General features: G+C 43.1%; 1 protein-coding gene across 2 annotated transcripts in view; it reads left to right on the forward strand.

Annotated features, from left to right (window-relative positions):
- Positions 1–2103: 2103 nt before the first annotated feature.
- Positions 2104–25784, forward strand: part of LOC140733744 (potassium channel subfamily K member 3-like) — a 113509-nt gene continuing 89828 nt past the window's right edge. The window contains exon 1 of one of the 2 annotated variants that reach the window (XM_073057470.1): positions 2104–2572. In XM_073057470.1, coding sequence (XP_072913571.1) covers positions 2290–2572 — 283 coding nt within the window. In that variant the 5' untranslated portion in view covers positions 2104–2289. The remainder of the gene's footprint in view (positions 2573–25784) is intronic. The other variant, XM_073057469.1, reaches the window with a different exon arrangement.

Genomic DNA, 25784 nt, shown 5'->3' on the forward strand with positions numbered 1-25784 from the left:
AGCAACATACACACAAAATGCTGGAGAAACTCTGCAGGTCAGGCAGCATCTGTGGAGGGGAATGAACAGTCGACGTTCTCCAGCATTTTGTGTGAGAGTTGCTCAAGATTTCAAGCATTGACAGAATCTCTTGTGTAAGTGAAAAGAGGGGGGGGGGGGGTTCAGCTCATCTAGTCTGTGCCAAACCATTTAAACTGCCTACTTCCATCTTCTAGATCTAGATAGCAAGAGGAAGCCGCAGGAACATTAAGAAATAAATCTGAAATTTGCTCGTCCTTCAGATGAAAGAAGGTACACAAAGTTGACTTGTTTATTTTAAATTACATAGAGGTACAGCTCAAAACAGGCCCAGCACCCTACCTATTTAACTCTAGCCCAATTGCAGGACAATTTACAAGGACCTATTAACCTACTAACTGGTACCTCGTTGGACTGTGGGAGGAAACCAGAGCACCCAGAGGAAACCCACACAGTCATGGCGTGGAACGCACAATCTCTTACAGCGTATACCAGAACTGAACTCTGAACTCCGACGCCCAGAGTTGTAATAGCTTTGTACTAACTGCTACACTACTGTGGCAACCCAAGAGGAAAGCAAGATGCAACAGCCATAACGCTAGCTGCACGGTATCAAACCCTCTGTTTGTTGCAAATTGTAAGGTTCACTGAAGCCTCTAGATCATTTTAGATCCAGGTAGATGTTTGGGCCTTGTTGCCTGGAAGGGGCGCAGAAGCATGAAGCCAGAGGTTAGAAGTATGTGGATGTGTATTTAAAAAGTTTTGCTTGCAGCTGAAGACTGTGATTAAACTGGCAAGCTTTCTACTGACTAGCAGTGAGCAGAATGCCCCACTCTCGTTGAGAATATCTCCGAGATGAAAGGGAGGAATGTTTGGTGGCTCTAGGACTGTAGTCTCCCAGTTCCGAAGAATCGAGGAAGATCTCATTGAAACCTATCGAATATGGATGTTCCAATAGTGGGGGGAGGCTAGGACTAAACGGCACAGCACCCGAATAGACGCCATCCCGTTAGAACAAAGATAGACCGGAGGTTTAGTGATTCTGTGGAATTCGTTGCCACAGACGGCTGTGCAGCCAAGTCATTGGGTATATTTAGAGGGGAGGCTGATAGGGTTTTGATTAGTGAGGGCGTCAAGGGTTACGAGAAGGTAGAAGGGGTTGAGAGGGGTAATAAATCATCCATGATGCAATGGCGGAACAGACCTGACGGGTCGAATGGCCTATTCTCCTCCTATGTCTTATGGACTTATGATCTCCTCTACAGAGAGCTTTCTGTATGGCTGTAAAATGCCGATTAAAGCTTTGCACATTTGCGCGAATTTACAATTGTATTAGTTGTCATCGAAATAACTCGCCAATAAGTGATAATCTGTCAGTTCACATCGAAGCGAATAAACATTGCCCCCCAGCACAAAAACTCGTCCCAGGCATATGCAGCAGTATTTATATCGTCCCGTTGTCAAGGGGGGCGGGAGGGATCTGACATAATTATGAAAATCCATAGTGCACTTTTTATCCAGCAATTTGCCTTAGTTGAGTAAAGATTGAGAACGCGCAGCACTGAGGAATATTGACACACACCCAGCACCGAGCTGCTCTTGTGTTAGGAACTGACGGAGTGGCGCTGAAGGGAATCTGGAATCGTGCCGCGTACCATTCCAGACACACAGTTCAGATATGAGAGGAAGAGTGAGTGAAAACAAGCGCATTGATGACTTTTTTAAAAATTATATTCGATGAGAGATCACCTTCATCGTGCTTAACGACAAACGACTTGCACTCCCCGGATCATGAATTTTGAATAAAGCCTAGTTTACGTCTCAGCCAGTGAGCGAGCACAAATATTTCCCCTCGGAGGTGTAAACCCATGTGGCATCGTACGCTTATCCATATTCAAAGGCGACTGGTTTCACAGGGGACTTGGAAGTGGGGGTGGGGAGGGTGGGTTGCGATATGTAGAGCAATTTATTCCTTTACATCGCTAAAAGTAACATATCACTTCTCTTCGATAACGTATGCACCGAGGAGCACAATGCAGCTTCGGGACTGTGCCTTTTGTGTATTTATGCCGGCGTATACCACCATCCCCCCCTCCTTCCCCTAATATGGCTCGAAGACTTAGAAGCAGCAGCGGGAGCGATTGGGCGTGGCGACGGGGCTCGGTGGTGCTGAAAGACAGCTCCCCGCGCTGAGGGTGTGCGTTGCTGCTCCGCCGCGCCCTCCAGTCTTCTGCTGTGCATCATGAGTCCAGCGGCTCCCGGAGCGGCGCCATGAAGCGCCAGAACGTGCGGACCCTCGCCCTCATTGTCTGCACCTTCACTTACCTGCTGGTCGGAGCCGCCGTCTTCGATGCCCTGGAGTCCAAGCAGGAGACCTCGGAGAAGAAGAACCTGGAAGAAAGGAGGTACGAGCTCATGACCAAATACAACCTGAGCGAGAAGAAATACGAGGAACTGGAGCTTGTTGTCTTGAAACTCAAGCCTCATCAAGCGGGGGTCCAGTGGAAATTTGCCGGCTCCTTCTATTTCGCCATCACTGTGATCACAACCATCGGTGGGTTCTTTGTTCTTTCTGTCTTGTATTGACGGGCCTGCACTTTCTGTCTAGTGTTTCGTCAAAAGAGAGTTGAGGTCTTGGCGCTGTTTCACTGAAAAGTTAATGTTTGTAGCAATTTTAAATATCCATTACAATTTTCAGTAGTTTGTGGCGACGCAGTGGAAGTTTAAGATCTAAGACGTGTTAAATAGTTTCTTGCACTAATTTAACCGTGTCTCGGGAAACAGATGACTTGTATTTTAAAGGATAGGGGAAGAATGCGACAGCCTGGAGTAATTAGTTCTGTCTGACCTCTTGAGGAAGACGTGGTGTAAAATTCTGTAGTAAGTCACAACCTCTCTGTATGTGGTGCCAGAACAGCGAATATAAGGGGAACACGGGTCATGCAGGATACTGAGCATTTTCACATTGAACACGTTAGCAATGTTTTATACTCATTTCTGATTTCCATGTCAATTAACAGGATATAATGGAGAACTTGCCAGAAAAGAGGCTGATCTCAGAACAGGCAGTAAATACCAAACAGCGTATTTTTCCTATAAAGAGAAAATTGAAGTATGACCTAGCAGGTGCTTTCAAAATAGCAGAGGATATGTATTTCTGGCATCTCCTGTACCTAATAAAGTGGCCACTGAGTTTATGCTTATGGTCTTCAGCTGTCATAGTCCATCCATTTCAAGGTTCGATGAGTTGTGCGATCTGAAATGCTCTTCTGCACACCACTGTTGTAACATGTGATTATTGCAGTTACTGTCACCTTCCTGTCAGCTTGAACCAGTCCGGCCATTCTCCTCTGACCCCTCTCACTAACAATCTGGTTTAGCCAACAGAACTACTGCTTACTGGACTTTTTTCGGTTTTTCACACCATTCTCTAGAGCAGAGGCTGTCATCCTGGTGTCCAGGGACTCCTTGCTCAATGGTATTGGTCCATGGCAAAAAAAAGGTTGGGAATCTTCACTCTAGAGATGGTTGTGCGTGAGTATCGCAGGAGATTAACAGTTTCTAAGATACTCAGATCACCCCTTTGGCACCAGCAAACATTCCACCATCAAAGTCACTTAGATTATATTCCTTCCCAATTCTGATGTTTGGTCTGACCAGCAACTGAACCTCTTGACCATGTCTGTATGTTTTTATGCATTGAGTTGCTGCCACCTGATTGGCTGATTAGGTATTTGCATCAACCAGCAGGTGTACCTAATAAAAATGCACTCAGTGGCCACTGACTGCAGGTAGAGAAGTGGCCTTTTACATTTGTAAGGGAACCCATAAATATGGGATAAATCTAACAAGGACTTCAAAAAAAGCTTCTTCTTCCAGAGGATATTTTGAAAATGGATCTTGATACAAGGAACAATTGAGCCACATTACATATTCTAGAAGCTTGCAAAGGAAGGAAGATTAAAAGGATATACTGATAGTATTAAATGTTTGGAAGAAACTTGGGGAACATCAATAGATTGGTTGGTCTGAATTGACCTACTGAAAACTTGATTCAACTTGTTTTAGGAGCCATGGCATTTACCCTGCATTGTCAAGATTTCATTGACCTTTAAATCTTTCCATTGTCACCTTTAAGAACCTTACCTTGATAAAGCATTTTAAACAAAATTAGACCATAAGACAACGGTTCCCAAACTTGGGTTAATGGTAGGGTCCCAAGGCATAAAAAAAGGTAGGAACACCTGCCATAAAAATTAGGAGCTGAATTATATCATTCAGTCCATCTAGTCTGCTCTGCCATTTCGTCATGGCTGATCTATTTTCCCTTTCTGTACCATTCTCTTGCCTCTCCCCATAACCTTTCATGCCCTGATTAAACAAGAACCTGTCAACCTCTGCTTTAAATATACCCAACGACTTGTCTTGAACAGTCACCTGTGGCAATGAATTCCACAAATTTACCATCCTCTGGCCAAAAAATTCCACCTAATCTCTTTTCTAAAGGGATGTCCTATTATGCTCTTTATCCTAGCTTGACATCTATTGTATTGGATCCCATGCTGAGGTACTGGAGCACATTCATCTGTTAGTGGGGTTACATGGCTATAATTTGATATTTTATTTCATTGATTTGGGGTGTTAAAATCAATATATTTGTATTTAGTTAGTGTATAGTAATTCCATAATCATTATCCACTTTAGCAACTTCTTAATGCAATTGCCTGAATGCGATATTGGAAAGCTGCCCGCCTTGTGAAAAAACTGACTATTTTGTTTACACAGTTTCTATCTAATGCAAGTGTTCAGTGAAGCTATTTTTAACAGCTTTATTCTAGAACATTTGTAACTTAGTTCATTCGTTTTATTTCAGTGCACTTGGTATTATTCAGTGGATGATGTGAATGAGAGGTGACTGGAGTGATAAATTTGTGCATTTCAGAATCAAAATCAGATTTAATATCACTGGCATATATCATGAACTTTGTTGTTTTGCAGCAGCAGTACTGTGTAATACATAAAAAACTATAAATTACAATAAGAAATATATATGTGTGTGTATGTGTATATAAATAATATAATATAATGTGTGTGCATGTGTGTGTGTGTATATATATATATATATATATATATATATATATATATATACACACACATACACCCATGGCACCCACCTCTCCTACCCTGGCACCCACCTCCCCGACCCTGGCACTCCTTCTCTGCCACCACCTGCACCACACCCCCCCCTTCCATAGCGCTCCTCCCTTGCCATTCCCAACATTCTTTGTTCTCGCCAGATTTACAAACTCGTTCTCTGCTCCATAGTACTGTACAAAAGTCTTAGGCACCCTAGCTATATATATATATATATGTGCCTAAGAATTTTGCACTGTATTGTATGTATGAAATTAAATATGTAGTGCAAGAAAACAAAAGTAGTGAGGTAATCAGAATCAGAATCAAGTTTATTATCACTGGCGTGTGACGTGAAATTTGTTAACTTCATGGGTTTGTACACTGTCTATATCTGAAATCTGATGGCAGAAAGGAAGATGATGTTCCTAAATTTTTGACTGTGTGTCTTCAGACTCTTGCACCCCCACACTTTGGTGCCTTTGAGAATAGGGCATGTCCTCTTTGCCCATCTATGTAACTATTAAATCTAATGTCCAAATTAAGGTGGAGGGGAATATCATTTGCTTTCCAAACCAATTAAGTTCAGAGATATCAAAGCAGCTGTACAGATTATGAAAAAGCACAGAAGGAAAACACATAGTTCAAGAAGGCCAGCAATATCATGAAGGATCCCACCCACCCTGCTCATGGACTGTTTGTCCCACTCCCACTGGGGAGGAGGCTGCACTCCAGGACCATCAGACTCAAAAACATTTCCTTTTCCAAAGCAGTAAAGCTGATCAACACCTCCACCCACTAACCACCCCTCCACTCCCAGACTCAGAAACAGTCACTTTCCCCAAGCAGTGAGGCTGATCAACACCTCCACCCACTGACCCACCCCTCCACTCCCAGACTCAGAAACAGTCACTTTCCCCAAGCAGTGAGGCTGATCAACACCTCCACCCACTGACTCACCCCTCCACTCCCAGACTCAGAAACAGTCACTTTCCCCAAGCAGTGAGGCTGATCAACACCTCCACCCACTGACCCACCCCTCCACTCCCAGACTCAGAAACAGTCACTTTCCCCAAGCAGTGAGGCTGATCAACACCTCCACCCACTAACCCACCCCTCCACTCCCAGACTCAGAAACAGTCACTTTCCCCAAGCAGTGAGGCTGATCAACACCTCCACCCACTGACTCACCCCACCACTCCCAGACTCAGAAACAGTCACTTTCCCCAAGCAGTGAGGCTGATCAACACCTCCACCCACTAACCACCCCTCCACTCCCAGACTCAGAAACAGTCACTTTCCCCAAGCAGTGAGGCTGATCAACACCTCCACCCACTGACCCACCCCTCCACTCCCAGACTCAGAAACAGTCACTTTCCCCAAGCAGTGAGGCTGATCAACACCTCCACCCACTCACCCACCCCTCCACTCCCAGACTCAGAAACAGTCACTTTCCCCAAGCAGTGAGGCTGATCAACACCTCCACCCACTCACCCACCCCTCCACTCCCAGACTCAGAAACAGTCACTTTCCCCAAGCAGTGAGGCTGATCAACACCTCCACCCACTAACCACCCCTCCACCACCATTAATTTGTCATTTCCTCTCAGTCACCTTATGTACAGATACTCCTATAACTTGCATCACCTTATGGACATACAATCAGTCTATGAGTTCAAGCTAATCTTACACATTTATATTTATTATGATTTTTAAATTGTTTTCTATGTGCTTTCTTAGGTTGCATCAAATCCAGAATAACAGTCATTTCATTCCCCTTTACACCAGTGTATTTAAGAATGACAATAAACAATCTTGACTCTTGAATCTTGAATTGGGAAATCCACTGACTTGATCTTCCTTCAGATGTAGCTTGTGAGTTTAGGATTCAGTATATGGTAAGTGAAATTCTGCATATGATACTTACCTTCCACAAATTGGAAGCAGAATTCATTGTGAGCTGCTGGTGCAGAGGAGGTTGCTGATAGAAGGGACAAAGTTGTGAGTCAGCTGGAGTGGTCAGAGTGCCTTCCAGAAACTGTTGAGCAGATCTATTATTGTGTGCCTACTTTAAATTCTGTGAGCTTTTAACAAAGACGGTAAAACTTCCTTTGTCCTTATTGTGAACGGTCTTGATAACTTCATTAATGTCATGTGCAAATAGAATACCAAAGTTCAAAGTGAATTTATTATCAAAGTATGTATATGTCGCCATATACAACCCTGAGATTCATTTTCTTGCAGGCATTCACAATAGAACAAAGAAATACAATAGAATCATTGAAAAAGTAGGCAAAATCAACCAATGCACAAAAGAAGACAAGCACAGTAAATAAATGAATAAACAAATAAATAAATAATACTGAGAACATGAGTTGTAGAGTTCTAAAAGTGAATCCATAGGTTATGGAATCATTTCGGAGTTGAGGTGGGTGAAATTATCCATGCTGGTTCAGGAGCCTGATGATTGAAGGATAATAACTGATCCCTAAGGCTGGTGGTGTGAGTCCTGAGGTTCTTGTACCTCCTTCCTAATGGCAGCAGTGAAAAGAAAGCATAGCCTGGATGGTGCAAATCCTTGATAATGGATGCTGCTTTCTTGTGGCAGTGCTCTTTGTAGATTTGCTCATTGATGGGGAGGGCTGTGCCTGGGATAGTCTGGGCTGCATTCAACACTTTTTGTACATGGGAAATAGAAGACTAAAGACTAATCGATGCTGTTACTTGCGACTTGGGTAAAAACTGTGTTTGGAGATGCAGAAGGAAGTATCTTTGGAAGTGGATGAGGGATGTGATGGATGAAGTAACAGGGAAATGGTCAGAGATAGTCTTGACTACAATTGTTAATAAAGACATCAGATGATTTAAGAAGATTTATGTGAAGGACATGTCCACTTCTCATCACTTTTATCAGAGAGAACATACAGGAGCCTGAAGGATGCTGCTTTCTTGTGGCAGCGCACGTTGTGGATGTACTCAGCGATAGGTAGGGGTTTACCTGTGATGGACTGGGCTGTCTCCACCACTTTCCATTCAAGGGAACTAGAGCACTAAAGGCTAATTGATGCTGTAATGTTTAATGTTTTAGGAACAGCTTCTTCCCCTCCACCAAGATTTCAGAATGGACAATGAACCCACTACTTTTGCTCTCTTTTTGTACCACTTATTTTTTAATATATACTTCTTAATATAATTTATAATTTATTGAATGTTTTGCACTCTACCACTGCTGCAAAACAACAAATTTCACAACATCTGTCAGAGATAATAAACCTGATTTCAAGTTCCTAGATGTGAACATGTCTGAGGATCTATCCTGGGCCCAACATATTGATGCAGCTACAAAGAAGGCACAACAGTGGTTATATTTCATTAGGAGTTTGAGAAGATTTGGTTTATCACCAAAGACACTCACAAATTTCTACAAATGTACCTTGGAGAGCATTCTAACTGGCTGCATGACAGTCTGTTGGGGTGGTGTAGGGGGGCTACTGCACAGAATCAAAATAAACTGCAGAGAGAAGTAAACTCAGTCAGCTCTAACTCCATCATGGGTACTAGACTCCCCAGTGTCCAGGACAGCTTCCAGGAGCGATGCCTCAAAAAGGCGGCTCCATCATTAAGAATCCCCAGCACCCAGGACATGCCCTCTTCTCATTGCCACCATCAGGAAGCAGGTACAGAAGCCTGAAGACACACACTCAACAATTCAGGAAGAGTTTCTTCCCCTCTGCCATCCAATTTCTGAAAGGACTCCGAACCCACAAACACTACCTCACTACTTTCTTTAAATTTTTAGTTTTGCACTACTTATTCAATTTAACTATTTAATATATATATAAAGTTACTGCAATTCACAATTTTCCTTATTATTGAAATGTACTGCTCCCACAAAGACAGCAAATTTCACGTCATATGCCAGTGATATAAAAAACCTGATTCTGTTTGTGACTGTAACCGCTGATAAAGATGTCATATGATATAAGATGGTTTAGAGGTGGTCATGGTTATGAATAAGAGATATTACATGGATTTGAACAAGTTCTGGAAGCATAGATGGCTTGTAAATTTAGGGTTTACTAGTCACTGTTGTTTTGTTAAAAAGGCATGTAAAGAAGTAATTGGTGCAGAGACAGAGGTTGATGTGAAAAACCTTAAATTTAGAAGTAGATAGGGTGGTAAAGAAAGGCATGTTTGTCTTCATTGGTCAGGGCATTGTGTACAAGAGTGAAAAAGTTATGTTGCATATGTGCAAAGCTTTGATTTGGCTGCACTGGGAGTATTGTGTGCATTTCTGGTTCACCTATTACAGGAATGACGTGGCGGCTTTGGCGAGGATGTGGAAGAGATTTACGAGGATTCTGCCTGGGTATTAGCGATAAAAAAAGGTTGGACAAATCTGGATTGTTTTCTCTGCAGTCTGAGGGGAGATCTCAATTTAGAGTAGTTACATAGAACATAGAACAGTACAGCACAGTACAGGCCCTTCAGCCCACAATGTTGTGCGACCTTTTAGGCTACTCCTAGATCAACCTAATCTTTCACATATCCCTCTATGTGTCTATCTATGAGTTTTTCAAATGTCCCTAATGATCTGCCTCTACTACCACCCTTGGCGGTGTGTTCCACACACTCACCACACTCTGTGTAAAAACCTCCTCTGACATCTCCTCCTGTACGTTCCTCCAATTTCCTTAAAAAGTCTTCCCTCTTGTATTTGCAATTGCCAGCCTGGGGGAAAGGTGTTCGTTGTCCTCTGTGTCTATGTCTCTTAAACACGAGTGTGCTAAATTTGGAGTATTGTGTGCAGTTCTGGTTACTTACTTACAGGAAAGATATCAATAAGATTGAAAAAGTTACAGGGGTAGGTTGATTAGGTCACACAAGCCTGGAGCATCTGGACAACAAGGATGCATATATCAGGATGCCCTTTATTGATTACACCTCAGCATTCAACACCACCAGCCTCTCAAAACTAATGATTATCTCCATGATAGATAGATAGATAGATAGATACTTTATTCATCCCCATGGGGAAATTAAACTTTTTTTTCCAATGTCCCATACACTTGTTGTAGCAAAACTAATTACATACAATACTTAACTCAGTAAAAAAAATATGATATGCATCTAAATCACTATCTCAAAAAGCATTAATAATAGCTTTTAAAAAGTTCTTAAGTCCTGGCGGTTGAATTGTAAAGCCTAATGGCATTGGGGAGTATTGACCTCTTCATCCTGTCTGAGGAGCATTGCATCGATAGTAACCTGTCGCTGAAACTGCTTCTCTGTCTCTGGATGGTGCTATGTAGAGGATGTTCAGAGTTATCCATAATTGACCGTAGCCTACTCAGCACCCTTCGCTCAGCTACCGATGTTAAACTCTCCAGTACTTTGCCCACGACAGAGCCCGCCTTCCTTACCAGCTTATTAAGACGTGAGGCGTCCCTCTTCTTAATGCTTCCTCCCCAACACGCCACCACAAAGAAGAGGGCGCTCTCCACAACTGACCTATAGAACATCTTCAGCATCTCACTACAGACATTGAATGATGCCAACCTTCTAAGGAAGTACAGTCGACTCTGTGCCTTCCTGCACAAGGCATCTGTGTTGGCAGTCCAGTCTAGCTTCTCGTCTAACTGTACTCCCAGATACTTGTAGGTCTTAACCTGCTCCACACATTCTCCATTAATGATCACTGGCTCCATATGAGGCCTAGATCTCCTAAAGTCCACCACCATCTCCTTGGTCTTGGTGATATTGAGACGCAGGTAGTTTGAGTTGCACCATATCACAAAGTCCTGTATCAGTTTCCTATACTCCTCCTCCTGTCCATTCCTGACACACCCCACTATGGCCGTGTCATCAGCGAACTTCTGCACATGGCAGGACTCCGAGTTATATTGGAAGTCTGATGTGTACAGGGTGAACAGGACCGGAGAGAGTACGGTTCCCTGTGGCGCTCCTGTGCTGCTGACCACCATGTCAGACCTACAGTCTCCCAACCGCACATACTGAGGTCTATCTGTCAAGTAGTCCACTATCCAATCCACCATGTGAGAGTCTACTCCCATCTCCGTTAGTTTGTGCCTTAAGATCTTGGGCCTCAATACCCCCTTGCGCAATTGGATTGTGGATTTCCTCACTTGTAGATGCCGGTCAGTTTGAATTGGCAAAAGCATCTCCTCCACAATCTCCATCAGCACAGGAACAACACGGGGACGTGCGCTTAGCCCCCGCTCTACTCGTTTTACACTTGCGACTGTGCAGCTAAGTACAGCTCCAACAGTGTATACAAGTTTGCTGATGACACCACTGTTGTGGGCTGTATCAAAGGTGGTGATGAATCAGCATACAGGAGGGAGATTGAAAATTTGCCTGAGAGGTGTAAAAATAACAACCTGTCACTCAAAGTCAGTAAGACCATTGAACTGATTGTAGACTTCAGAAGAGGGAGATCAGAGGTCCACGAGTCAGTAATCATCAGAGGATCAGAGATAGAGAGGGTCAGTAGCTTTAAATTCTTGGGTGTCACTATCTCAGAGGACCTGTCGTGGACCCATCATATAAATATAATTGTAAAGAAAGCACGGCAACACCTCTAATTCCTCAGGAGTCTGCGGAGATCTGGCATGTCATCGAAAACCTTGGCAAACTTCTATAGACGTGTGGTGGAAAGTGTACTGACTGGCTGCATTATAGCCATCAGGCTCTTGAACAAAAGGGGATAACTATACCTATTTAAGGACTTTTTATCTCATTATTTCACACTCGCTATTTATTGCTATTTATTTATATCCGCATCTGCACAGTGTATTGTTCATTGATCCTGTTTACAGTTACTGTTCTATAGATTTGCTAAGTATGCCCACAGAAAAAGAATCTCAGGGTTGTATGTGGTGATGTGGATGTACTCTGATAATACATTTTACTTTGAACTTTGACTTAAAGGACACAACTTTATTCCCAGGTCTGCATGAGAATGAGGGGAAATTTGTTAGAAGTACTTCCTCCTTGTATGATGGTTTCCTTTCCAAAGACGTACCATTTGATTGGTTAATTGGTCATTTCAATTGTCCCATAATTAGGCTAGGGTTAAGTCGGGGGCAGCATGGCTCAAAGGGCTGGAAGGGCCTATTCCATACTGTAGCTCAATAAATAAGTCAACATGAGAGGTATAAATAGGGTTGTTATTGCCGGGGGTGGTAATGGGGCCAAACTCGCACCACCTATCAATGGACTTAGTGTCTCAAATAGCTTCTGACAACCAAGTCCAGCTGCTGGCCTTCATGCGTGACTTAGCTACTAAGCCCAGCAGAATCGTTCTACTTACAGGAGAAAAGGCAAAGGCAGGTTACTGGCACCTTAAAGCTAGTCGCTTTGGGCAGATGGGGCTCATCAGCCGTGGGTGGCCCCTCATCCAGGAGAAGGAAAACTCTGATCTCAAACCTCCTCTGGCTTTCGGCTATACCCACTCGTGAGGAAGGATTCAGGACTAAACTCCAAGGGAAAAATCTGGAACTGGAGTCCCAGCCGCCGTCCTACAGTGAGTTCAATACTGCCTGGCAGCTCCTGCGATGCTGCTGGTACCAAACTGTATCGGTCTCTGCCATTCCTTTGGGTTCATCAGATGCGTGGAGAGGGGGAGCTTGCTACATGGGCAACAGCTTGCTCTCCGTATCGTACTGCCCAGATTTGCATATCTAGAAGCTAGGACACAATACCCATGGTCAATTCTGACCGACGGAGGCCTCATAAATAGGGTGAATTCATTCAGGCTTTTTTACCTCATGTTGAGTGAAATTTGAACTAGAGGTCGTAGGTTTAGGGTTAAAGGTGAAATATTCTAAGGGTACTTGAAGGGGACTTCTTCACTCAGAGGGTGGTGTGAGTGTGGAATGAGCTGTCAGTAGAAGTGGTAGAAATGGGTTCAACTCAAAGTTGAAATTTCAAAGTTTATTTGTTATCAAAGTATATATACATTATATAGCATTAAAACTGAGCCACAAAACAAAGAAACCCAATAGGACCCATTAAAACAAAAGAAGACTATCAAACACCCAATGTGCCGAGAGAAAAACCAGATTATGCAAAGTTTAAAGAAGATATGTGGGGCAATTATTTACACTGACAGTGGTTGATGCCTGGAATATGCTGCTAGAGATGGCAGCAGATATGATAGTGGCATTTCCGAGGCTCTTAAACAGGCACATCGATATGCTGGGAATGGACGGATAGGAATTGTATGTAAACAGGAGTAGTTACTTAAATTTGATATCATATTAATCCCAGTGTTCATGCACCAAAGGGCCTTTTGCTGTACTATCCTGCTCTATGTTATTTGTTATGTGTAGAAGCTGAGAGGGGATTTTTGCCTGAGAAATCTGAGCTGGGGGGGTGGGGTTATTGAGGTATATGGATAATGCTGGGAATGTTAAAGATGAAGAGATTGAAATGAAACAAATTTAGTGCTCAAGTGGGCGGGGGGGGGGCATGAAGAACATGTAAAAGTAATTATCCCTCAACATCAGGCTCCTGAGTCAATGTACATAACTTCACTCACATAATACTCAACTGATCACTGAATAGAAACACTTCCAACCACCCTCCACCTTGTGTTCTCTGTATTATTTATTTATTTATTATCATTCAAGGGTGGCAGGTGGAGATATGTCTCTTCCAAAGGAGGTGTAAGGCGCTCCTTCCCCCCACTAGCCTGCAGGTCACCCTTGGGCAAGGTGTAGCACCTGCTTAGTCCCCCGATCAGGGTCACGTGAAGCCATGAAAGCAGGTGGTGGATAGTCGTATGAGCAGCCGGTGCAGATCACAAGTCCTGGTTATGTGACCACTGAAGCGAGGCAGACAAACTCTGAAGAGTATTAGGTACAGAGAAGATGTCAGGGGTATGTTTTTTACGCAGAGAGTGGTGAGTGCGTGGTATGGGCTGCCGGTGATGGTGGTGGAGGCGGAAACGATGGCGTCTTTTAAGAGACTCCTGGATAGGTACATGGAGCTTAGAAAAATAGAGGGCTATGGGTAACCCTAGGTAATTTCTAAAGTAAGTACATGTTTAGCACAATGTTGTAGGCTGAAGGGTCTGTATTGTACTGTAGGTTTTCTATGTTTCTAGTATGGGCAATGGCTGGGGACACCTGCCTTGTAAAGACACTGCCCAGTAGAAGGCAATGGCAAACTACTTCAGTAGAAACATTTGCCAAGACCATGACCATGATTGTCCAAGTCATATGACACGGCACATAATGAATGAATGAATTCTTATTATATTTATTACTATATTATCTTCCTTTATTCATTGACTCTATTTCTTTGTTCTACTGCAAGAAATGAATCTCAGGGTCATATTTGGAGACATATGCATACTTTGATAATAAATTTACTTTGAACTTTAAGCAATGATTTGGTGATCACCTTATACCCAACAGTATTAATACTCAACATGGGCATTGGTGGGAGGGATTCCAGCTAGAGATTTTGGTGACAAGCAAGATATTAGAACTGATTATTTTTGTTTCTGTCAAGGCTGCATTGATTCAGGCATTTATTGCACTGTGATCACATTCCTTTAAGAAAAGGAGTATTAAAATAGAAATAAATGAATCAGAAGCACATTTGTGTGAATTTATATTTTGACATAAATAGCAGAAATTGTGTTACTTCACATTTAGTGATTGAAAAGGTTAAAATCCTCATCAGTCACACCAGTGAATTTAAAGGGAATGGACGTACGGGAGTTTTTATTAGATCAGTAATCCAAAGGTCTAGACCAACAACTTGACGGGTTTCAATGAGATCACCCCTCACTCGCTGGAGTTTAGAAGGTTATCACATTGCAACCTATGGAATATTGGATAGCCTAGACAGAGAAGAAGATATTGTGGGGGAGTTTACAACCAGAGGATACAGCCTAAGGATAGAGGAACGCCTCTTTAGAACAGAGATAAAGTGGAATTTATTCTGTTCTTCAGCAGAAGGAATGCTATCTCCAATTCAAGCAGTTGTGCTATTAGTGATTGAATGAATCCATGTGTCACCTATTTGTCCAGCATTAATTCTCACTCATTCACACAGAGGCCTCCTTTTCTAGATTAACATTTCAGAACGTTCTTTTACCTCAGGCTGCTAATTTGTGGCATGATGTGCATCTCAAGATTTAAGGCGTTGCAGTTCACTGAAGGACAATCGTTCTCTGTCAATCACTGTAACTCTTTAACCTTGGCACCAACAATAAAAGGCTGCCTACTTGCAGAGGGAAAAAAATAGTTTTCTTTTCAGTAGAGCAGAAAGAAGGCGATGGGGAATCCCTATTCTTGTCATGAAAAATACTGCAACATGAAAAATATGACGGGTGTGGACTCTCGCACTCAGTGGCAATAAGACCAAAGAACTGATTGTGGACTTCAGAAAGGATAGGACAAGGGAACATGATCCAATCCTCATAGAGGGATCAGAGGTGGGGAGAGTGAGAAATTACAAGTTCCTGGGTGTCAAGATCTCTGAGGACCTAAACTGGTCCCGCTTGTCGATCTAGCTACAAGGAAATCAGCGGCTATATTTTTTGAGGAGATTTGGTTTGTCACCTAAGACACTTGAAAACTTATACAGATGTACCATGGAGAGCATTCTGGCAGGCTGCATCACTGTCTGGGATGAGGGTGAGGTTGGGGGTAGGCGATGGCACAGGATTTAAATAAGCTGCAGAAAGTTGTAAAATCAGCTCGATCTTGGGTACTAGCCTCCATAGTATCCAAGATATCTTCAAAGAGTAGTGCCTCAGAAAGGCAACGTTCATCATTAAGGACTCTCATCACCCAGGGCATGCCCTCTTCTCATTGTTACTGTCAGAAAGGAGGTAAAGAACACTGAAGGCACACACTCAGCAATTCATACACAGCTTCTTCCCCTCTGCCATCTGATTTCTGAAAGGGCATTGAAACTATGAACACTACCACACTTTTATTATTTCTGTTTTTGCATTATTTTTAATTTAACCATGTTATTTATTTATTAATTTATTTGCTTGCTTGCTTACTGTAATTTATTTATTTTTCTATATTATCATGTATTGCATTATACTGCTACGGCTAAGTTAACAAATTTCACACATGACCATAAGACCATAAGACATAGGAGCAGATTTAGGCTATTTAGCCCATCGAGTCTTCTCCACCATTCAAACATGGGTGATCTTTTTTTTCCCTCCTCAACCCCACTCCTTGGCCTTCTCCCCATAATCTTTGATGCCATGTCCAATCAAGAACCTGTCAAACTCTGCCTTAAATATACACAATGACCTGGGCATCCACAACTGCCTATGGTAACAAATTCCACAAATTCACCACCCTCTGGCCAAAGAAATTTCTCCACATCTCTGTTTTAAATGGACGCCTTTCTATCCTGAGGCTCTTCCCTCTTGTTCTAGACTCCCCAACCATAGGAAAAATCCTTTCCACATCTAGTCTAGGTCTTTCAACATTCGAAAGATTTCAATGAGATCCCCCCTCATCCTTCTGAATTCTAGCGAGTACAGACCCAGAGCCATCAAACGTTCCTCATATGATAACCCTTTCATTCCTGGAACCATCCTTGTGAACCTCCTCTGGACCCTCTCCAATGCCAGCACATCCTTTCTTAGATGAGGAGCCCAAAGCTCAAGGTGCCTTATAAAGCCTCAGCATCACATCCCTGCTCTTGTATTCTAGACCTCTTGAAATGAATGCTAACATTACATTTGCCTTCCTCACCACCGACTCTACCTGCAAGTTAACCTTTAGAGTGCTCTGCACAAGGACTCCCGAGTCTCTTTGCATCTCAGATTTTTGGTTTTTCTTCCCATTTAGAAAATGTTCCGCACATTTATTTCTATTACCGAAGTGTGTGATCAAGAATTCTTCAACGTTGTGTTTCATTTGCCACTTCCTTGCCCATTCTCCTAATCTGTCTAAGTCCTACCTGTTTCCTCAACACGACCTGCCCCTCCACCAATCTTCATGTCATTTGCGAACTTGGCAACAAGGCCGTCTATTCCATCATCTAAATCATTTATATACAGCATAAAAAGAGGTGGTTGCAAGTGATTCTGCATTCCTCATGCACTGATACTCACTCTGCTGGCTGCAATTTTGTGCTATCATCTGCTCACCCTTCCTGACAGTCTTGACTGCATGCTATCTATGCTTTTTTACTGTCTAACCTATCCTGAGTCCCTTCACTCCAGTTCCCAGTCCCCTGCCAAATTAGTTTAAACCCACCCCAACAGCTCTAATAAACCTGCCTGTGAGAATATTTGTCCCCCTCGTGTTCAGGTGCAACCTGTCACTTTTGAACAGAAGAGATCCCAATGATTCAAGAACCTGAAGCCCTGCTCCCAGCACCACCTTCTCAGCCACACACTTATCTGCCAAATCATCCTCTTTCTACCCTCACTGGCACATGGCACAGACGGCAATCCAGAAACTATTGCCCTGGAGGTCCTGTTTCTTAGCTTTCTGCCTAGCTCTCTAAGTTCCTTCTTCAGGACTCTTTGCTTTTCCTTCCTATGTCATTGGTACTAATATGTTCAAAGACATCTAGCTGCTTCCCCTCCCTCTCAAAAATGCTGTTGCTGTGATCCAAGACATCACTGCCCCGGCACCTGGGAGGCAACATACTATCCAAGAGATTCATGTTCACAGAATCTCCTGTCTTCTCCTCTGACTATTGAGTCCCCTAGCACTACAGCTCCCCTCTTCTCCCTCTTTCCCTTCTGCACCACAGACCCGTGCCCAGTGCCAGTAACCTGCTCTCCGTGGCATTCTCTTGCGAGGTCATCCCCCACAACAGTATCCAAAGCAGTATATTTATTTCTGAAGGGGGCTCTGTGCTAACTGCCAATTCACATTTCCATTCCTGACAGTCACTCAGCAACTCGCCTCCTGCAACTTTGAGGCAAATTATATATGCCAGCAATATTAAACCTGATTCTGATTTGTATCTGCTCTGCATTGTCTGATCATAGTATTAATGACACCATTGCTCTGTATCTTTAAAACTCAACTGAAGTTTTATTAGTTTCATTTTGACTTTTTCAAATCACCCTCTGTAGTTTTTTGGAATCGCAGTTTCATGTTACCATTAGTAGAAGATAGTGTGATGAGTTGAGTCAAAGTTCAAAGTAAATTTATTATCAAAGTATATATAGGTCACCACATACAAATCTGACATTTATTTTCTTTCAGACATATGCAATAAATTCATAAAAGAATAACAACCATTACAGAATCAATGAAAGACCACAGCAACTTGGACATTCAACCAGAGTGCAAAAGACAACAAACTGATCAAATACAAAAAGAAAGAAAGAATGATAATAAATAAATGAGCAGTAAATATTGAGAACATGAGATGAAGAGTCCTTGAAAGTGAGTCCATTGGTTGTGGGAACATTTCAATGATGAGCCAGGTGGAGTTAACACGAGGAAATCTGCAATCTGCAATGTCGACGTTTCGGGCCAACGTCCTGATGAAGGGTCTCGGCCCGAAACGTCGATAGTGCTTCTCCCTATAGATGCTGCCTGGCCTGCTGTGTTCCACCAACATTTTGTGTGTGTTGCTTGAGTGAAGTTATCCCTGTTGGTTCAAGAGGCTGATGGTTGCAGGGTAATAACTGTTCCTGAACCTCATGGTGTGAGCACTGAGGCTCCTGTATCTTCTTCCCAATTACAGCAGTGAGAAGAGAGCATGACCTGGGAGATGGGAGTCTCTGATGGTGGATGGTGCTTTCCTGTGACAACATTCCCTGTAGATGTGCTCAATGGTGGGGAGGACTTTACCTGAGATCGACGGGGCCATATCCACTACTTTTTGTAGAATACTCCATTCAAGGGCATTGGTGTTTCCATACCAGGCTGTGATGTAGCCAGTTAATATACTCTCCATCACACATGAAGCTTAAGTTCATATTCAAGTTTAATTGCCATTCAACCACACATGAATACAGCCGAATGAAATGGCGTTTTTCTGTGGCCAAGGTGCAGGACACAGTTCCAACATCATGCACAACACAAGGAAGGTATAGCACATATAAGTTTGCAGTAAGCATACAGTCACACAAAAAACTATATCACCAAGTTCCTGAGTGTCATGTCTTCTAGACTGATGGTTCATGGTCGTTATCAGCAAGATCAAGCGCTCAGCAGTCCAGTCATCATGCGCTAATTCAGCCACAGATGATCACAATCCAACTTGCCCTTCCTCTGAGTGAACACTGGAGGGCAGCACCATTGAGAGGACTTGTCTATTGGTGGGTTTTCAGGTGGCTGTCATGGCCACATAAATGGAGAAGACCTGTGTGTGACTTTGTTTAATGTGTGGATGCTGATGCACAGGGAGCCACCACTTAGTCCTTGACAGTTCGGGTCAGGGTCCAGTGGCACTGAATGCAAGATGACTGAGGTCTCTATGCTGCTGCAGCCTTTCTCTGCCTTCACTGCCATTGTGAGGTGTCGTTATCTTCCCTGAGGTCTTGGTTCGATCGCTCTTTGTTTGGTCCAGAAACCTTAGATCCCTCAACACTGGGTTCATAAACAGTTATAACCCTACAACCATAAGGCTTCTTCACTTTCATGGATTTGGAGGGAAATGTTAGATTGATCTTAGAGTAGGTCAGCACAGCATTGTGGGCCAAATGATCTATATTGTGATGAAATATTCTGTTTAATGATATTTCCTGTCCTCTAGCATAGAATGGATCCAAGGAGTTTTATATTCCTTGAACAGCCCCCCAGGGCTGTGTGCTCAGTCCATTGCTGTTCACTCTGCTGACCCACGACTGTGCTGCAACACACAGTTTGGACCAGATCATCAAGTTCGCTGATGACCCGACTGAGTCAGCATACAGAGAGGAGGTGCAGCGGCTAACAGACTGGTGCAAAGCCAACAACCTGTCTCTGAATGTGAACAAAACAAAAGAGATTGTCGTTGACTTCAAGAGGGCACAGAGCGACCATGCTCCGCTGAACATCAATGGCTCCTTGGTAGAGATAGTTAAGAACACCAGATTTCTTGGTGTTCACCTGGCAGAGAATCTCATCTGGTCCCTCAACACCAGCTCCATAGCAAAGAAAGCTCAGCAGCGTCTCTACTTTCTGCGAAGGCTGAGGAAAGTCCATCTCCCACCCCCCCATCCTCACCACATTCTACAGGGGTTGTATTGAGAGCATCCTGAGCAGCTGCATCACTGCCTGGTTCAGAAATTGCACCATCTCGGATCGTAAGACCCTGCAGCGGATAGTGAGGTCAGCTGAGAAGATCATCGGGGTCTCTCTTCCCGCCATTACAGACATTTACACATTTACACTACATGCTGCATCCGCAAAGCAAACAGCATTATGAAGGACCCCACACACCCCTCATACAAACTCTTCTCCCTCCTGCCATCTGGGAAAAGGCACTGAAGCATTCGGGCTCTCACAACCAGACTATGTAACAGTTTCTTCCCCAAACTATCAGACTCCTGAATACCCATTGCCTGGACTGACACCTTACTGCCCTATTGTCCTGTTTATTATTTATTGTAATGCCTACACTGTTTTGTGCACTTTGTGCAGTCCTGGGTAGGTCTGTAGTCTAGTGTAGATTTTTCTTGTTTTTACATAGTTCAGTGTAGATTTTGTATTGTTTCATGTAGCACCATGGTCCTGAAAAAAGTTGTCTCGTTTTTACTGTGTACTGTACCGGCAGTTATGGTTGAAATGACAATAAAAAGTGACTTGACTTGACTTGAAAAAGCAAGTGTATTTTATTGTTGAGTTGTCAAATGTTGTTGATTGTAAAGAAGAAGCTCGTTAAAAGCACAGACAATCTGCTGACAATAAGGGAAGGGGGTGAGAAGGGATAGAAGTGTTAATCATGAATATACGTGATTATGCTTTGCTGGAAATCCAGAACTACAAACTCAAAATGCTGGAGGAACTCAGCAGGTCAGGGAGTCCATTGAGAGCAATAAACAGTCGGTGCTTCAGGCAGAGTTCTACTAAGTGGTCTCAACCAAAATGTCAACTGCTTATTCCTTTCCATAGATGCTGCCTGACCTGCTGAGTCTCTCAGTGTGTTACTCCAGAAGGCCGCATCCATTGTTCAGGACCCCCATCGTCCAGGTCATGCCTTCTTCTCATTGCTGCCGTCCAGGAGGAGGCACTCGCTCAACATCTCCGCAACAGCTTCTTCCCCTCTGCCGTCAGACTTCTGAATAAACAATGAACCCATGAACACCACCTCACTTTTTGTTTGCTTTCATTTTGCACTACATATTTAATTTCATTTATTTATGTATTTCTTATTTTAATTAATAGTTTTTTAAAATTATGTATTACAATATTCATAGAAACATAGAAAACCTACAGCAAATACAGGCCCCTCAGCCCACAAAGCTGTGCCAAACATGTCCTCACCTCAGAAATTACCTAGGGTTATCCATAGCCCCCTATTTTTCTGAGCTCCATGTACCTGTCCAGGAGTCTCTTAAAAGACCCTATTGCATCCGCCTCCATCACCATCACTGGCAGCCCATTCCACGCACTCACCACTCTCTGCGTAAAAAACCTTACCCCTGACATCTCCTCTGTACCTACTTCCAAGCACTTTAAAACTGTCCCCTCTCGTGCTAGCCATTTCAGCCCTGGGAAAAAGCCTCTGACTATCCACATGATTAAACCTGATTCTGTTCTGATATTTTAAGACCGAGACCCTCAAAGTGCGATTCATACCTCAATGGCATTCTGCTTATGAAGACCTAGTTAGGATTCCTGGAAATTTACTGCAGTGATGTGGGGTTAAATATCTCTGTTCTCATTTCATCTTTAACGTTGAGAAATATTTAGTTCACAGGCAAAATGAAAACAAAGAACTCAAACTTTTGTAGTACTCTACTGTTTTAAGCTTTCAAAGGAAGCAGGAGGCTGTCAGTTCCTCCCATCATTACCATTGTTACAGACTTTAAAAGAAGTCTTCAACCCCTAGTTTTGTTTCTTTAGTGTCTGTCTGGAAAGCAGCAGATGATAACCAGCAAGAGAAGAGTCTAAGAAACTGGCATTATGCTGAATATATGTGAGACCTGTCATCATTTAGTCATTAAATATTATTTTTATTGACAGATACAGCACAGTAACAGACCCTTCTGGCCCAGTTACACCCTGGTGACCAATTAACCTACTAACCCGTACGTCTTTGGACTTTGGAAGGATTCCAGAGCACCTGGAGGAGACCCACACAGTCACGGTGGCCTCTCGCATATCAGTGAGACCAACATAGATTGGGAGACCGCTTCGTCGGGCACCTTCACTCCATCCAACACAAGAAGTCGGACTTCTCGGTGGCCACCCATTTCAATGCTACTTCCCATTCCCATTCCGACATGTTAGTCCATGGTCTCCTCTACTGCCACGTTGAGGTCGCAATCAGGTTGGAGTAGCTTCCAACCTGATGGCGTGAAAAATCATTTCTCGAATTTCCAGTAATAGCCTCCCCCCCTTCACCATTCCCCATTCCTGTTTCCCTCTCTCACCTTATCTCCTTACCTTCTGGTGCTCCTCTCCGTTCCCTTTCTTCAATGGTCTTCTGTCCTCTCCTATCAGAATCCCTCTTCTGCAGCCCTGTGTCTCTTTCATCAATCAACTTCCCGGCTCTGTACTTCACCTCCTCCCCCTCTCCGGGTTTCACCTATCACCTGCCATCTTGTACTTCTTCCTCCTTATCCCCCCACCTTCTTTTTCTAACCTCTCCTTCATTACCAGTCTGCTGAATCACCTCAGCCCGAAACGTCAACTCAACTCTTTTCCATAGATGCGACCTGACCCGCTGAGTTTTGTGTGCGCTGGTTTTGACGTTACAAGATTCTGAGGAGCCTCGACTGTGGAAATGCTGAGTAATTTGTTTTCTCATGTGGAGGCATCTGGACATAGAGGGCAGAAAAGGTCGCCTGTTTAAAATGGAGTTGAGGAGGGACTTCTCTGTGATTGGGAACCACTTTACGGGTCAGCTGAAAGGTGATGTGGCTCACAGCTTTCTTAAAGCAGAGAGGCTGCTCCCGCAAATAACAATGAATAGAGTCAAAATGAATTCAGTCAAAATAGCTGGATGATTGAAAAACTGAAGAGAGAATTAGTGGAAATAGAATGCGTGTAAGGTGTTTAACATGGAGCAGTGTTGAGATCTGTTGGTGCATGGAATGTGCCTTCTGCTATGACTAACAGCAAAGGGGAAACTTACACACTAACGTACGTACTAACTCACAGGTACAAAGAGAGCTCACCAATAATTACTCTCAAGGACAAATGGGTACAGAGGTTTGAATTGCAGGCTTTTCTGTGATTAAAATTAATGACTGGAAAATTAGAAGGGTCGCAAAATATGTGCACTAATCTCAATAAATTATCTGATCTGCCTTCTCATTGAAAATGCCCAAGAGAACAATAACTTTTAAAATTGACCCCAGGTTTTATCAATAATTCTGCGGAATAGACTATATGTAATTAGTTTGTTGCTTTTGATTCTGCTGAGCAGTGTGTGGAATTTCCAGGCCAGTGTGTCGTTTAATTTACAACCCACTGTTCCGAACAGCAGCACAGTTATGTAGTGGTTAGCACAACACTTTACAGTACCAATCAGTTCAGTATTAGGGTGAGTGAAGGTGTACCCTCTGGTACCGCTGTACCTCCTGTACCTAATAAAGTGGACACTGACTGTTCGTCCAAGGTTTTCTGTTGCTGCAGCCCAACTGCTTCAAGGTTCAATGTGTTGTGTATTCAGAGATGCTCTTCTGCACACCACTGTGGTAACGTCACCTTTCAGTCAGTCTGGCCATTCTCCTCTGACCTCTCTCATTAATAAGATGTTTTCACCCACAGAACTGCATTCACTGGATATGTTTTGCATTTTGCACCATTCTCTGTAAACTCTAGAGACTGTTGTGTGAGAAAATCCCAGGAGATCAGCAGGCCTGAGATACTCAAACCACCCCGTCTAGCCCCAACGATCATTCCACAGTCAAAGTCACTTAGACGTTTCTTCCCCATTCTGATATTAGCCCAGAACATCAACTGAACCTCTTGACCATGTCTACACGCCTTATGCATTGAGTTGCTGCCACATGTTTGGCTGATTAGGTGTTTGCATTATTGAGCAGGTGTGCAGATGTACCTTATAAAGTGGCCACTGTGTACCCCGGCACCCTGTCTTGGATATTTACATTGTCGAGCAGGTACAAGGGTGTACCCAATAAAGTGGCCACATTGGACCCGGAAACAAAATCATGGTCATTATGTTCAGGGTTGTCACCAGTCTTCTTTAGCAGTAATTTTCTGCTGACATTTTAAAGTATACTTCAGTAGACAGTGAAATGTTTGCTTTTGATGGAGTCTGCAGGCCTTTGAATACTTACAAATACAACAGTTGATTTTATTAATTCATTTGACAGGAATTTGAAGTGAAGGTCATGTATAAAGTTATTTTTTATTAGAATAGAATGTCAAGGTTAACTTCACATACTTCTCATCTCGTGATTACATAGCAATGTTGTAAAACAATTTGATCTCAAATCTGTGTAAATTCACGTTCTTGCAGCTTAACAAAGCATGGAATGTGGCACACAAAATACACTGACCTGTCAAAGTTCATAATCAATTAATCATCCAAGTACGTAAACGTGACCATATGCTACCTTGAGATTTATCTTCTTGTAGCATCTAAATAAAGAAATACAATAAAATGTATGTAAACTTTTACATAAACAAAAACTGACAACACAACCTGAGCACTGTAAGCAACTCACACAAAATGCTGGAGGAACTCAGCAGGTCAGGCAGCAACCATGGAAAAGAGTGAACAGTTGACCAGAGTGCCAGCCTGCTCCACCATTTAGAATGTTCATGGCTAATCTGTCTGTTGTTACAACACCACTCTTCAGCCCAAACCCCCAAAGTCTCTTCATAATGCTGTAGTGCAAAAAACCCCACTACTTTCCAAAGAATAAAGTTGAAAGTAAATCTATTGTCAAAGTACCTATATGTCACCATATACAACCCTGAGATTCACTTTCTTGCTGGCATACCCAATAAATCCAAAAACTTAATGGAATCAATGAAAGACTACATCAACTTGGGCATTCACCCACTGTGCAAAAGACAACAAACTGTGCAAATATAAAAAGAAAGAAATAATAATAACAATAAATAAATAAACAAAACTATTGAGAACATGAGGTGAAAGTGAGTCCATAGGTTGTGGGAATAGTTCAGTGATGGGGCGAATGAAGTTTATCCTCTTTGGTTCAAGAGCTTGATGGTTGAGGGGTAGCCAGTGTTCCTGGACCTGGTGATGTGGGTCCTGATTCTCCTGTACCTTCTTCCTGATGGCAGCAGTGAGAAGAGAGCATGGCCCAGATGGTGGGGGGTCCTTGATGATGGATGCAGCTTTCCTACGACAGCGCTCCATGTAGATGATGTGCTCAGTGGTGGGGAGGGCTTTACCCGTGATAGACTGGGCAATATCCTCTACTTTCTGTAGTATTTTCCATTCAAGGGCATTGGCGTTTCCATACCAGGCCATGATGCAGCCAGTCAATATACTTTCCACTACACA

Source organism: Hemitrygon akajei, chromosome 9, assembly GCF_048418815.1.
Source record: "Hemitrygon akajei chromosome 9, sHemAka1.3, whole genome shotgun sequence".
NCBI classification, from domain to species: domain Eukaryota; kingdom Metazoa; phylum Chordata; class Chondrichthyes; order Myliobatiformes; family Dasyatidae; genus Hemitrygon; species Hemitrygon akajei.